The sequence below is a fragment of the Dasypus novemcinctus genome, chromosome 17 (genome assembly GCF_030445035.2).
Source record: "Dasypus novemcinctus isolate mDasNov1 chromosome 17, mDasNov1.1.hap2, whole genome shotgun sequence".
Classification (NCBI taxonomy): Eukaryota; Metazoa; Chordata; class Mammalia; order Cingulata; family Dasypodidae; genus Dasypus; species Dasypus novemcinctus.
Genome location: NC_080689.1, coordinates 50,151,925 through 50,165,333, shown reverse-complemented (window position 1 = coordinate 50,165,333; position 13,409 = coordinate 50,151,925). Strand labels below are relative to the sequence as shown.

The 13,409-nt window shown below is 38.7% G+C and overlaps 1 protein-coding gene across 16 annotated transcripts in view; it reads right to left on the bottom strand.

The window, feature by feature from the left end:
- SANBR (SANT and BTB domain regulator of CSR) overlaps window positions 1-13,409 on the bottom strand; it is a 93,725-nt gene that overhangs the window by 34,884 nt on the left and 45,432 nt on the right. For 9 of the 16 annotated variants that reach the window (XR_011646110.1, XM_058278616.2, XM_058278617.1 and 6 more), the window contains 4 exons: window positions 11,563-11,649; window positions 11,340-11,450; window positions 7,524-7,647; window positions 6,611-6,763 (listed from right to left, as the gene is read on the bottom strand). Coding sequence is in view for 15 of the 16 variants with exons in the window: in XM_058278616.2 (XP_058134599.1) it covers window positions 6,611-6,763; window positions 7,524-7,647; window positions 11,340-11,450; window positions 11,563-11,649 (475 nt within the window). In the remaining variant the exon portion in view is untranslated. The remainder of the gene's footprint in view (window positions 1-6,610; window positions 6,764-7,523; window positions 7,648-11,339; window positions 11,451-11,562; window positions 11,650-13,409) is intronic. The other 7 variants (XM_058278622.1, XM_058278623.1, XM_058278632.1 and 4 more) reach the window with 2 other exon arrangements.

Sequence of the window (13,409 nt, the reverse complement as noted above, 5' to 3'; positions counted from 1 at the left end):
GGTTGTCTGTTTTCTGTGTCTTTTTGCTGCATCTTGTTTCTTTGTCCGCTTCTGTTGTTGTCAGCGGCACGGGAAGTGTGGGCGGTGCCATTCCTGGGCAGGCTGCTCCCTCCTTCGCACTGGGCGGCTCTCCTTATGGGTACACTTCTTGCGCGTGGGGCTCCCCTACGCGGGGGACACCCCTGCGTGGTGCAGCACTCCTTGCGTGCATCAGCACTGCGCATGGGCCAGCTCCACACGGGTCAAGGAGGCCCGGGGTTTGAACCGCGGACCTCCCATGTGGTAGACGGACGCCCTAACCACTGGGCCAAAGTCCGTTTCCCTTTTTTTTTCTTTTTTTAAAGATTCATTTATTTCTCTCCCCTTCCCCGCTCCCTCCCCAGCTGTCTGCTCTCTGTGTCCATTCGCTGTATGTTCTTCTGTGTCCACTTGTATTCCTGTCAGCAGCACCGGGAATCTGTGCCTCCTTTTGTTGCGTCATCTTGCTGCATCAGCTCTCCGTGTGTGCAGCACCACTCCTGGGCAGGTTGCACTCTTTTCGCATTGGACAGCTCTCCTTACAGGATGCACTCCTTGCGCGTGGGGCTCCCCTACGCAGGGGACACCTCTGCACGGCACGGCACTCCATGCGTGCATCAGCACTGTCAGGAGGCCCTGGGTTTGAACCCTGGACCTTCCATGTGGTAGGCGGATGCTCTATCTGCTGAGCCAAATCTGCTTCCTTCTAAGCATTTTCTAATTTCTCTTGTGATTTCTTCTTAGACTCACTGAGTGTTGAGAGTGTTGTTTAATTTCCACATATTTGTAAAATTGCCAGTTTTACTTATGTTATTGTTTTTTAGTTCTATTCCTTTGTGGTGAGAGATTATTTCCACTTTCATAAATTTATTAAGATTTGATTCGTGTCCCAACATACAGTTTATCCTAGAGAATGATCCATGTACACTTGAAAAGAAATTGTATTCTGTTTTTGGGTGGAGTGTTCTATAGATGTCTGTTGAATCTAGTTGGTTTATAGCGTTCACGTCTTCTATATCTTTAATGATCCTCTTCTGCGTATTCTATCTATTATTGAATACGGTGTATCGATTTCTCCTACTTATAATTTAAAACTGTATATTTCTCCCTTCAATTCTATTTTTTGCTCATATATTTTGTGTTAGGTGTGAATATATGAAACAAAAAATAGACTATTAAAACTTCTTATAGGATTGAACCCTTCGTCAATACGTAATGCTCTCTTTATCTCTTATAATCTCTTCTGACTTAAAGTATATTTTGTCTGACATTAGTATAGTCACCCTGACTCTCTTTTGGTTACAATTTGCATGGAACATCTTTTTCCAACCTTTTACTTTCAACTTCTTTGACCTATGTCTAAAATGAGTTTCATACAGACAGCAGATAGATGGATTATTTTAAAAACCCAACCTGCAAATCTCTTTCAATAGTTTAATCCACTTATATTTAAGTACTAATAAAAGAGAATTTACTTCTGCCATTTAACTATTTTTTTGTTCCTCAAGCACTACATTACCACCTTTTGTATTTTGTTAATTTTTTGTAATGTATCATTTTGATTCCCCATTCTTGCCTTTTCTGTATTTTCTGTCATTTTTATTGGTTATCTTTATGATTACAATTAGTATCTTAAACTTATAACAATCTAGTTTGAATAATACAAACTTAGTTTCACTCATACACAAATTATACTGCATACCTCTCTGTCCTTCCCTCTTTATAATGTAACTGTTTCAGATTATGTCTTCATACATTGCGTATCCATTAATGGTTTTACACATTTGCCTTTTAAGGTGTATGAAAAAAAGCAGTTAAAAATCAAAAGCACAGTAACACAGGCTTTTATATTCACATATAGTTACCTCTATCAGTGCTCTTTATTTCTCCTTGTGGCTCTGACTTACTGTCTAATGACAGTATTTTATTTTATTTTAGCCTGAAGGACTCCCTTTAGCATTTCATGTAGGTCAGACCTCCTGGAAATTAACTCCTTCAGCTTCTGTTTATCTATAAGTGTCTTAATTCTCCTTTCATTCTTGGAGGATAATTTTGCCAAATATAGATTTATTGGTAAACAGTTTTTTCCCTTTAAGGACTTTAAATGTCATTCCATTGCCTCTAGTCTCCATGATTTCTGCTGATAATGTTAAACAGCTTTTTGAGGATTCCTTGTACTTGATGAGTTGTTTTTCATTGTTTCCAAAATTCCCCCTGTCTTTGGGTTTTGTTAATTTGACTGGAATGTGTTTCAATGTGGAAGGAACTCTGAGTTTATCCTGCTTGAAGTTCACTGAGCTTCATCTTTCATGAGATTGGGGAAGTTCCAGCCACTATTTCTTCAAATACTACTTCTGCCCCCTTTTCTCTCTCTTGTCCTTTGGGACTCCTGTGATGCATATGTTGGTATACTTCATGGTATCCTACAGATAGTTCAGACTTTGCTCAGTTTTCCTCATTATTTTTCCTTTCTGCTTTTCAGAATGGGTTTCAACTGTCTGATCTTCTATTTCCCTGGTCCTTTCTCTCTGCCTACTCAGATTTGCTGTTGCCACTGAATGCTTCTAGGCACTTTTTCATTTCAATTATTGTACTTTTCTGCACTGGCATTTCTTTAGTTCCTTTTTATAATTTCTAACTTTATTTTGTTCAGATAGTTTCCTATTTTCCTTTAGTTTTTTATCCATGGTTTCCTTTAGCTCAAGGAACATATTTAAGACAGCTGATTTAACATCTTTGACTAACAGTAGCAATGTATGTGCTTTCTTAGTGATGGTTTCTGTCAAATTCTTTTTCCCTATGAATAATCCTTGCATTTTTATTTTTCAAAATGTTTTGTAATTTTTTGTAAGAACTGGACATTTTGAATATTAGGATGTGATAATTCTGGAAATACTCCCATTTTTCTGGGATTGCTGTTTTTTTCACTTGTTGAAGTCTAGAGCTATGTTTGTAACTTGTCCAAATTATTTTTCCTCCCAAATGGAGAAAGGAAAGAAAAAAGAAGTGCTGTTTCTTTAAGTGTCTTCTGCTGCTTCAGTCTGTGGGGGCTGAAATAATGTCCACTTTCCAGGCTATTCCCCCAGCAATCAGACCACACCCCACACAGTTTTTGGAGAACAAAGATCCTTACTGTCCACCCTGACACCAGTAAACTGTACCAGAGATGTGGGTTGCAGTCCCCAGCTGCCTGTCACACAGCTGGTAGGTTGGAGTGGTAGCCACTACATGGAAAGTGAAATTCACCAAAATTTACCAGCCTCTGTATTCGCCTTGTCTCTCAGTGCTACAAATGTCTTGCTAGACTTCAGAATTCCAAAATAGTAGAGTTAGCCAGTTCAATAGTTGTTTGCGCAGAGGGACCAATTCCATCTTCCCACAATCCTCCAATGTATGTCTTCTTAAAACTCATTTAGTTAAAAATATTTTCTAATTTCTCTTGTGATTTCTTTCCTGATCAGGTTTTTAAAAGTGTTTTTCTTGGGATGCAGATGTGGTTCAAGCAGTTGGGCACCCACCTACCACATGGGAGGTTCCAGGTTCGGTTCCTGGTGCCTTCTAAAGAAGATGAACAGACAGTGAGCTGTTGTGACAAGGTGGTACAGTGAGTTGATGCAATGAGATGATGCAAAGAGATGATGCAACGAGATGACACAACAAAGAGACAAAACAGGAAACAATGAGAGACACAAAACAAGCAGGGAGCAGAGGTGGCTCAAGTGATTGAGTGCCTCCCTCCAACATGGGAGGGCCCAAGTTTGGTTCCCAGCACCTCCTAAAAAGAAGACAAACAGACACAGAGAGCAGACAGCAAGCACAAACAATGAGTGGTGGTGGAGAGGGAGAAATAATTTTTTTAAAATCTGTTTTTAAAAAGTGTTATTTCTTAAGTTTAATAAATATAGGTATTTTCTAGTTATTTCTCTACCATTTCCATCATGTGAACATAATATATATTCATCATGGCCCAATATTTTGAAAGTTGTTGAAACTTTTTTATGGTCCAACATATGATTAATTTTTGTAACTGTTCAATATATGCTTAAAAATATATATATATGTTTTTTAAAAACATATTCTGCAGCTGTTTGTTTACTAGACAAACTTGGTCTAATAGATAAATACAACTCATTGTTCGATCTTCAACATCCTTACTGATTTTTTTATTTGTTTGATCTATCAATTATGCTAAGAGAAGTGTGTTAAAATATGCTATCATTGTAAATTTTTCTACTTTTTGCAAATCATCAATATTTTTGCTTTATATATTTTAAAGCCAAGTTATTAGGTACAATCAATTCTTGGTGAACTAGCCATTTGTGATTATTTTACAAGCTTGGCTTTTTTTTTTTAAATGGTACTGGGGCAGGAGAATGAGGCCAAAACCTTGTATGTGGGAAGCCAGAGCTCAACCACTGAGTCACATCAGCTTTTGTTTTTGTTTTTAGAAGGCACCAGGGACCAAACCCAGGACCTCCCATGTGGGCAGCAGGCACGCAACTGCTTGAGCCACATCCACTTCCTACAAGCTTAGCTTTTATTAACTTAAACTACTAACTATTTATTTATAGTCTGTATCACTAATTCCAGTATACGTAGTTCCTGTGGTCTGTTTCTGCTGTTCCCATTCATGGTAACTTGTTGCCATCTATGCCCGGTTATCTTTGTATGTATGCCTCTACCTGTTTATCACATAAAGCACTTCAAACTCTAAATGTCCAAAATGGAATTCATGACCTATTCTCCAAACCTGATTCTCCTCTGCTGTTTATTTCTTAGTGAATAGCACCAACATCCAACTGGAGGCACAAGCAAAAAAGCAAGTTATCCTTGACTCCTCCCTCTCCCTATGACACAGTCCATTTAAGTCAATTCAGTTTTACCTCCTAAATATGAAATTTATCTACTTCTTTTAATTTCCACAACCCTAGTCCAAGGTTCCATCAACTCTAAGATTACTATGATAATATCTTCTTACAGCTGAACCCACTGATCACACCCAAACCATATTCCTCAATAAAAGTGATATTTTCAAAATTTGGGAGAAAAAAAAACTCTAACATGGCCCACAGTGCCCTGCTCTGCATGGCATGACCCCTGCCTATCTTTCCAAACTTGTCTAGAGCTATGCATACTTTCTATAATAGCTACAGCAGCCTTCTTTCAGTCTCTTCTACTTGACTATGTTCCTTTTGGCCTTGCTGTTTTGACCAAAATGCTCTTTACTTTCCTCTTCGCCTCGTATACTCTTACCCATCCTTCAGCTCTCAACTAAATTACAACTCTGTAAGGAGACCTTCCTTGAATTCAGTGGGCAGGTCACTATAGGAATTACAAAAATTTATGGCCCTTCGTACTTCTTCAAACTTGTCACAGGTGCGATTTTACATTTCCTTGTCAGTTTTTTTTTTCCTTTTTGGTATTAATGCCTGAACTGTAAGCTTCATGAAAGCAGAAACTTGTCTAATTTTAAGCACTATTCTCTGCCTTGTCCAGTGTGTGGCACATCTTTGGTGCTTTATAAATATTTGTTGTCCAGATGACATGACACAGAAGAGCTTTAAGTTCTTTTCATCCTCTCATGAAATTTAATTACCTAATATTTTCAAGTGTGAGTGATCAACAAATCTAACCTATAGCAATGCTCACATATTACACCAACATATAGGTGTAAGGATGTTCATTGCAATACTGTAATACCATCAACCTGGAAACAACCTAAATGTTCATCAGTAGGAGAATGGTTAAATAAATGGTGATATATGCACAGCTTGGATTACTACACTGCAGATAAATAAAATGACATAGAAGGATGACCTTGGTATATCAATAAGTAAACAGAGGTGGCGGACTTGGCCCAGTGGTTAGGGCATCTGTCTACAACATGGGAGGTCCGCGGTTCAAACCCTGGGCCTCCTTGATTCGTGTGGAGCTGGCCCATGCGCAGTGCTGATGCGCACAAGGAGTGCCCTGCCACGCAGGGGTGTGCCCCCCGCATAGGGGTGTCACCCCTCGTAGGGGAGCCCCGCGCACAAGGAGTGCGCCCTGTAAGGAGAGCCGCCCAGCGCAAAACAAAGTGCAGCCTGCCCAGGAATGGCACCGCACACACGGAGAGGTGACACAACAAGATGACGCAACAAGAAGAAACACAGATTCCCGTGCCGCTGACGACAAAAGAATGGACAAAGAAGATGCAGCAAATAGACACAGAGAACAGACAACTGGGGTGGGGGGAAAAGGGGAGAGAAATAAATAAATAAATAAATCTTTTTTAAAAAAATAAGTAAATAAAAAGCAAATAACAGAATAATATGAGTATGGCCCCATTTCTAACACAAACAAATTACATACAATTTGTGTCTGAAATATAGAAAACAAAGTCTAAAAGGAAACTTTTTAACAGTGATTACCCCTAATAAGAGGTGCAGAATAATGGAATGGTATGGAGAGGCAATTCTACATTTTGCTATACATATCGTATTGATTGAAGTCCTTTCTACACAATTGTGTTACTTTTATACTTTACAAACAATAAAAGGGTTTAAATAAAAAGTGTTAGTATAACTACAAAAGGGCAACATTCAAGATTTACCTTTGTAAGCTGAGTGGGATCAAATCGAAGAACCTTTTGATTACAGCAAGGATAAATTCCAGTGCCAACAGTATTCAATGCATCTGCTGCAGTAGGATAAACCACTGCTTCTGAATGATACTGACAATGTGAAAATTCAATACAGAGAAAAGCCTGAATAAAAAATATAAAATCAATTATTCTCACAGTGAAATTATACATCTTTTTTAAAGTTGCTCTTCTGCCCTCTGTTGAAAATCATAACCCAAGTGAGAGAGGAAAAGCAACACAAGGAGGGAGACTTTAGGGATTTACTTCTCATGTAAAGTTTTATGCAGAAAACTCTGAATTTATGTATAAGATTAATTAGGAATTAGGAATGACTATGACTTCTTTATTTTAGAAGTGGATTCACTACAGGTTCTTTCAAATAGCAAGCTTGCTTGTGCTTCTATCATATGACTTCATTTATTTAAAAAAGGACAAAACTTTTGGGGAACACAATTATTAGAATAAAAAGGACACATATCAATGTACCTGACTGCAAAGGTGCTTGTGAATCTCTAAAGAAACTTATGGGCCAATGAAGAAACTGTTTTGACTGACTGGAAATAAAGGCAATGAAGATACTGTATTTTATGTCTATTGAGTTATCTGGGTTTGCTCATTTAAAACCTGTTGGCTTTCTAAGAATTCAGCAAGTCATTGATTGTTTCAGCAATGAAAATAAAAAAGAGGAAGAAGAAATATGCCAAGAGAAATGAAGCTACCTGCAAGCAAGGTTTAATAGCACTATTATTTTTACCAAGAGTTTCTTTAAATATATCAGATATTGTCTAAATACACTCAAGCATACTTATTAAATAGCATATATTAAAAGAGGCTTGTTCTCAATGTTTACAGAGCAGGATATATAAGAAAAAAAATTTCTCACCTGATAACATCTAGAACAAGTTAGCCAGTTGACTGTTCCCCATAATCGCCAATATACATCTCTCCAAGACTTTAATTCTTCAAAAAGACTGTTCAAATACTCATGAACATCCCAAGTCTTTTCTCTGGGGAAAATAATTGTTATATTATTTTACAAACAAACAATTTATTTTAAACAGATTTTTAAAATTTTTGGCTTTACATGCCTAAGTAATCGGTGTGATGTGGGCCACAGTGAAAGGCAGATATTTCATGAGGAAGTTTATTTATTCTGTAGAGAACTAAAAAAATGTATGAAAGGTTCACTGCCAAATTATTTTGCTAAGCTGTACAAAGAGTTACAAATTAAATACAGTTTGAAGCAGGCCAAAACCTGGGACTTAGGTATATGTTGTTAAGTGGAACCTTTAATGTAATTGCACATGTTGTAAAACAAGACATTGTGATTCTCAACATTTCATCAATGTATTCGTTCTGTATATTAATTTCAAAAGCCATTTCTAATAAATGAGCATTATAGTTCGTTACATACAATCACATCTAGGCAATTTCCATTTTGTAATTAAATAATATGAAGTTAAAGAATAGCAAAGGGAAGCGGACGTGGCTCAAGTGATAGTGTCCACCTACTATATGGGAGGGTCCAGGATTCAATACCCAGGGCCTCCTGACCCATGTGATGAGCTGGCCCATGCACAGAGCTGCTGCATGCAAGGAGTGCCGTGCCATGCAGGGGCGCCCCTATGTGGGGGTGCCCAATGCACAAGGAGTACTTCCTGCAAGGAGAGCCACCCTGCATGAAAAAAAAAAGCGGAGCCCACTCAGGAGTGGTGCCACACACACGGAGAGCTGATGCAGCAAGATGGCACAACAAAAAAGAGACGTAGTTGCCCAGTGTCGCTGAGGGTATAAGCAGACACAGAACACGCAGTGACTGGACACAGAGAGCAGACAACGGGTTGGGGGAGGAAAGAGAAATAAATAAAATAAATCTTAAAAAAAAAAAAGGCAAAGACTTAAAACCACATTTGCTATGGTTATGTGTAACTCAAATTCCTATTTTTATCCAAGTCCCTATTTTAATCTTTACTAGTTTTTGCTATTTTTGTCCTTAGCCCAAGAAATACCACAATGCCATCATGCTGTTACAAATTACATAGGCGCAATTTGTTTTAAAAGGTTATTTAAAGACAATTCTTAGGTATTATCAATTACTTTTTTCACAATTAATAAGTACTGCTGTCAGAAGGGAAGTCATTTTCAAAAGGTGAATCAAATCTCAAGACCGAAACACTAAAATATTTCAGGGGCTTGATAAAATTACTGAAGATTCCCTGTACTGAGAGAAAACAAAACATTTAAATTGACTGCGGGGAAGTGGATGTGGCTCAAGTGATTGGGCTCCCGCCTACCACACGGAAAGTCCCAGGTTCAATTCCTGGTGTCTCCTGGAAAAGATGAGCAAGCCAGCGAGTTGGCATGACAGGCAGGTGTGGCAAGCTGATGCAACAATATGATGCAACAAGGCGACACAAAGAGGAAAGACAATGAGAGACATGACAAAGCAGGGAGCCGAGGTAGCTTAAATAACTGAGCACCTCTCTCCCACATGGGAAGTCCCAGGTTCAGTTCCCGGTGCTTCCTAAAGAGATGAATGCACACAGTGAATGGATACAAGGAGTAGACAGCAAACATAAACAATGAGGTGAGGGTGAATAAATAAATAAAATAAATCTTAAAAAAAAAAAGTTGACTGTGCTATTAATACTAGGGTCGACGGGAAACAGACTTTGGCCCAGTGGTTAGGGCGTCCGTCTACCATATGGGAGGTCCGCGGTTCAAACCCCGGGCCTCCTTGACCCGTGTGGAGCTGGCCATGCGCAGCGCTGATGCGCGCAAGGAGTGCCCTGCCACGCAAGGGTGTCCCCCGCGTGGGGGGAGCCCCACGTGCAAGGAGTGCGCCCGTGAGGAAAGCCGCCCGCCCAGCGTGAAAAGAAAGAGCAGCCTGCCCAGGAATGGCGCCGCCCACACTTCCCATGCCGCTGACGACAACAGAAGCGGACAAAGAAACAAGACGCAGCAAATAGACACCGAGAACAGACAACCAGGGGAGGGGGGGAAATTAAAATAAATAAATAAATCTTTAAAAAAAAAAAAAAATACTAGGGTCGAATGTTACATGTTTCCCCGTATTTCTATTTTAATTTTTAAAACATAAAATTTAACACGTATAGGTTTTTTATTTAATAAAAGTGCATTGTTACTGTAGAAAAGAAAATGAGCAAAAAGAAAATTAAAACCATTCATAAAAGTATTAAAGGTAAAACTACAGTTTTAACATTTTAGTGAACATGTTTCCAGTTTTCTTTAAACTTTTTTTTTTTTGCCCATAATTTACCACTAACAACTTAATATATAAGTATATATTCATTTAGATTATTCTTAAAAGCTGCATATTAATAACTGATTAGATGTGCTTTATAAAGCTATACTATGACACAGATACATTTTAGTTTGTTTAATCTTTTGGGTGTTCCATATTTTTTTGCTCCTTAAAAAATAGCAATATGGGGAGTGGATGTGCATCAAGCAATGAGTGTCCGCCCACAATTAGAGGTCCTGGGTTTGGTTCCCAGTGCCTCCTAAAGAAGACAAACAAACAATGAGCAGACAATAAGCACACATGGAACAAAAACAACAAGCAAGACAATGAGGAAACCATGAGCAAAAACAAGTTAGCAGGGAGCAGATGTGGCTAAAGCAGATGAGTGCCTGTCTCCCACCTGGGAGGTCCCAATTGAGGTTCCCAGTGCCTCCTAAAGAAAAAAAACAAAAAACAGATAACAAGCAGACAAAAAGAAAAAAAAACAACAACAACGATGAACAGATAACGAGCACAAATGAGCAAAAACAATGAGCAAACAGATGAGGAGGCCATCTTGGGGATACAGGGGAATAGCAATAAATGCCCTTCTGGTTAAAATGCTTTTTAAACACAATGTTACCTCTTTGGATAAACTGCAAGCAGTAGGATGTTGTTAAAGAACACAAACATGGTAATGTTTCTCCTTTCTTGAGATGTTATAACAGCTCCCCCCAAAACTCAGAATGAGGGCTTATTTTGAACTTAAAGGGAAAAAAGAGCTATGCATTAAAGGAATACAAAAAAAGTATGATGAACAAATAAATGGATGATGGAAAATTGAATTTTATTTTATTTTATTTTTTTTTAATTTTACTTTTTTTTTTTTTTTTAATTTATTAGTTGCCTGACAACACCTCTAACATATATATTTGCCTGGATTTTCATCTGCATACTCTTTTTTTTTTTTTAAAGATTTATTTTATTTAATTCCCCTCCCCTCCCCCGGTTGTCTGTTTTCTGTGTCTTTTTGCTGCGTCTTGTTTCTTTGTCCGCTTCTGTTGTCGTCAGCGGCACGGGAAGTGTGGGCGGCGCTATTCCTCTGCAGGCTGCTCCCTCCTTCGCGCTGGGCGGCTCTCCTTATGGGTGTACTCCTTGCGCGTGGGGCTCCCCTACGCGGGGGACACCCCTGTGTGGCACGGCACTCCTTGCGCGCATCAGCACTGCGCATGGGCCAGCTCCACACGGGTCAAGGAGCCCGGGGCTTGAACCGCGGACCTCCTATGTGGTAGACGGACGCCCTTACCACTGGGCCAAAGTCCGTTTCCCGGAAAATTGAATTTTAAAGACAATCTTCCTCATATGCCAAAACTCACATGAAAACATATCTGGATCTATTGTAAAATTCAAAAGAACATAAAAACATGTAAAAAGTTATATTTATTTTCACTACACCTTATGTGAATATAAATAATATTTCCATGTTGATCCACATTGATTTTTCCAGGAATGCAAGGAATTCTTCTTTCTGTTTCTTTTGTTAAAAGTTTCTTACACAAATAGCACCTAAAATACAAAGATGACATAAGAACATCCAAGAAGACTATTTTAAATGAAGTAAAAGGAAAAAGAATTTAGCTGTAATATATGGCACCTAATCAATAACATACTAGCATACCTATATAATGTTGCTGCACTACTCCGAGAATCTGGATTCACGTACTCAGGATCAAACAGTCGCTCAATCTTCTTACAAAACAGTTTACTATTAACAACAAATGACCAACAAATTAATTTTCTGTACTGTACTTTACTAAAGTTACTTGATAGTCATGAAAATAAGCACTATATCTATTTGTACGTGTAGGAAATAAGATGAATAAATTCTTAGCCCCTCTTTGAGAGTCTATAGTACTCTTTGGTCTTCTACTAAGTAAACTGACCTATTAATGAGAACTGTTTGTGATCAAGGATCTGTTTTCTCAAGAAAAACAAAACTGATAGATATCTACCTCTCTTTTTGGGAATTAAACAATCCTGGGTTTACCAATAACTAGATATGTGTTCTCTGGCAACTCAGTCTCTCTGAACCTCTTGTTTTTTCATCTATAAAATGAGATTAATCATCCAAACTCACAAGGTTTTATAAGAGTAAAATGATACAATGTTTTTGTTATTGATTTTAAAATACACATTTTTTAAAAAAGATACTTAGATTACATAAATGTTACATTAAAAATATAGGGGGTTCCCATATGCCCTCATCCCCACACTTCCCATATTTTCCCACATTAACACATCCTTCATTAGTGTGGTACATTTGTTATAATTGATGAACACATTGTGGAGCATTGCCACTAAGTGTGGATTACAGTTTATATTGTAGTTTACACTCTCTCCCGCACAATTTTGTAAGTTATGACAAGATATATAATGTCCTGTATCTGTTATTGCAATGTCATTCAGTACAATCCCCAAGTCCCGAAAATGTCCCTATATTACACCTATTTTTTCCCTCTCCCTCCCCTCAGAACCTCCAGTGGCCACTGCTTCCACATCAATGATAAAAGTTCTTTCATTGATAGAATCACAATAAGCCTATAGTAGAATAACAGTAAGTCTATTCTAGTCCATTATTCATTCTCAATCCTGAGGATTCTGGGATGGTGATGCCCACTCCACCTCTAACTAAGATGGGGCTTAGATCCCATTGGGCAGATGGATGGGACTATCTTGCTTGCAGTTGTAGACTCTCTCTGTTCCTTGGGATGGATGTTGTTCATCATCATCACACCACCTTGTTAGTTGTCCTGGGTAAGTCCAATGAATTGAACAGTAAGTATTGCAACTCTGTTGAGATTCAGGGCCCAACTGGCACATGGACAGCCCAAGGATTTAAGTCTCTTGGATGTACACCTATCAACTCTAGTACTTACTATAGGTATGAATAGAAGGGGCAGAAGAGCCATGTGTAGGGAAACCATAACTGCATCCAACTTTGTCATACTGGGGAGCATAAATTCCAAAGTAGGGCCCTCTGGCAAGGCATCAAATTCTTGAGCTGTCTGCCCTGCCCATAGTGTCTGGATGTCTCCAGAGTCCTCAGGAGCGCTGCTATTTAAGGTGATATTTACTTTGGCAGTCAATGAGATTCTGCTGAGATGTGCATAAACGTAATCTCTGGAATGACCTTCCGACTCACTTTGAAGTCTCTTAGCCATATAAACTCATTTGTGTTTCTCCTTTCCCCTTTTGGTCCAGGTCGTTTTCCAGTTGCATTGCTTGGTAGTAATCTCTCAGTGCCAGGGAGGCTCATCCCCAGGAGTCATGACCCATACCACTGAGAAGGTAATGCATTTATATGATGAGTTTACCTTAGAGAGAGGCCACATTTGAGCAACAGGAGGCTCTCAAGGTAACTCTTTGGCAACTATAATACTAGGCTAAGTTTCAATTTCAAAAGAAAAGGTTTATAAGTACAGTCATCAATATCAAGGGCCCATAAACGGTCCATTCATCTTCTAG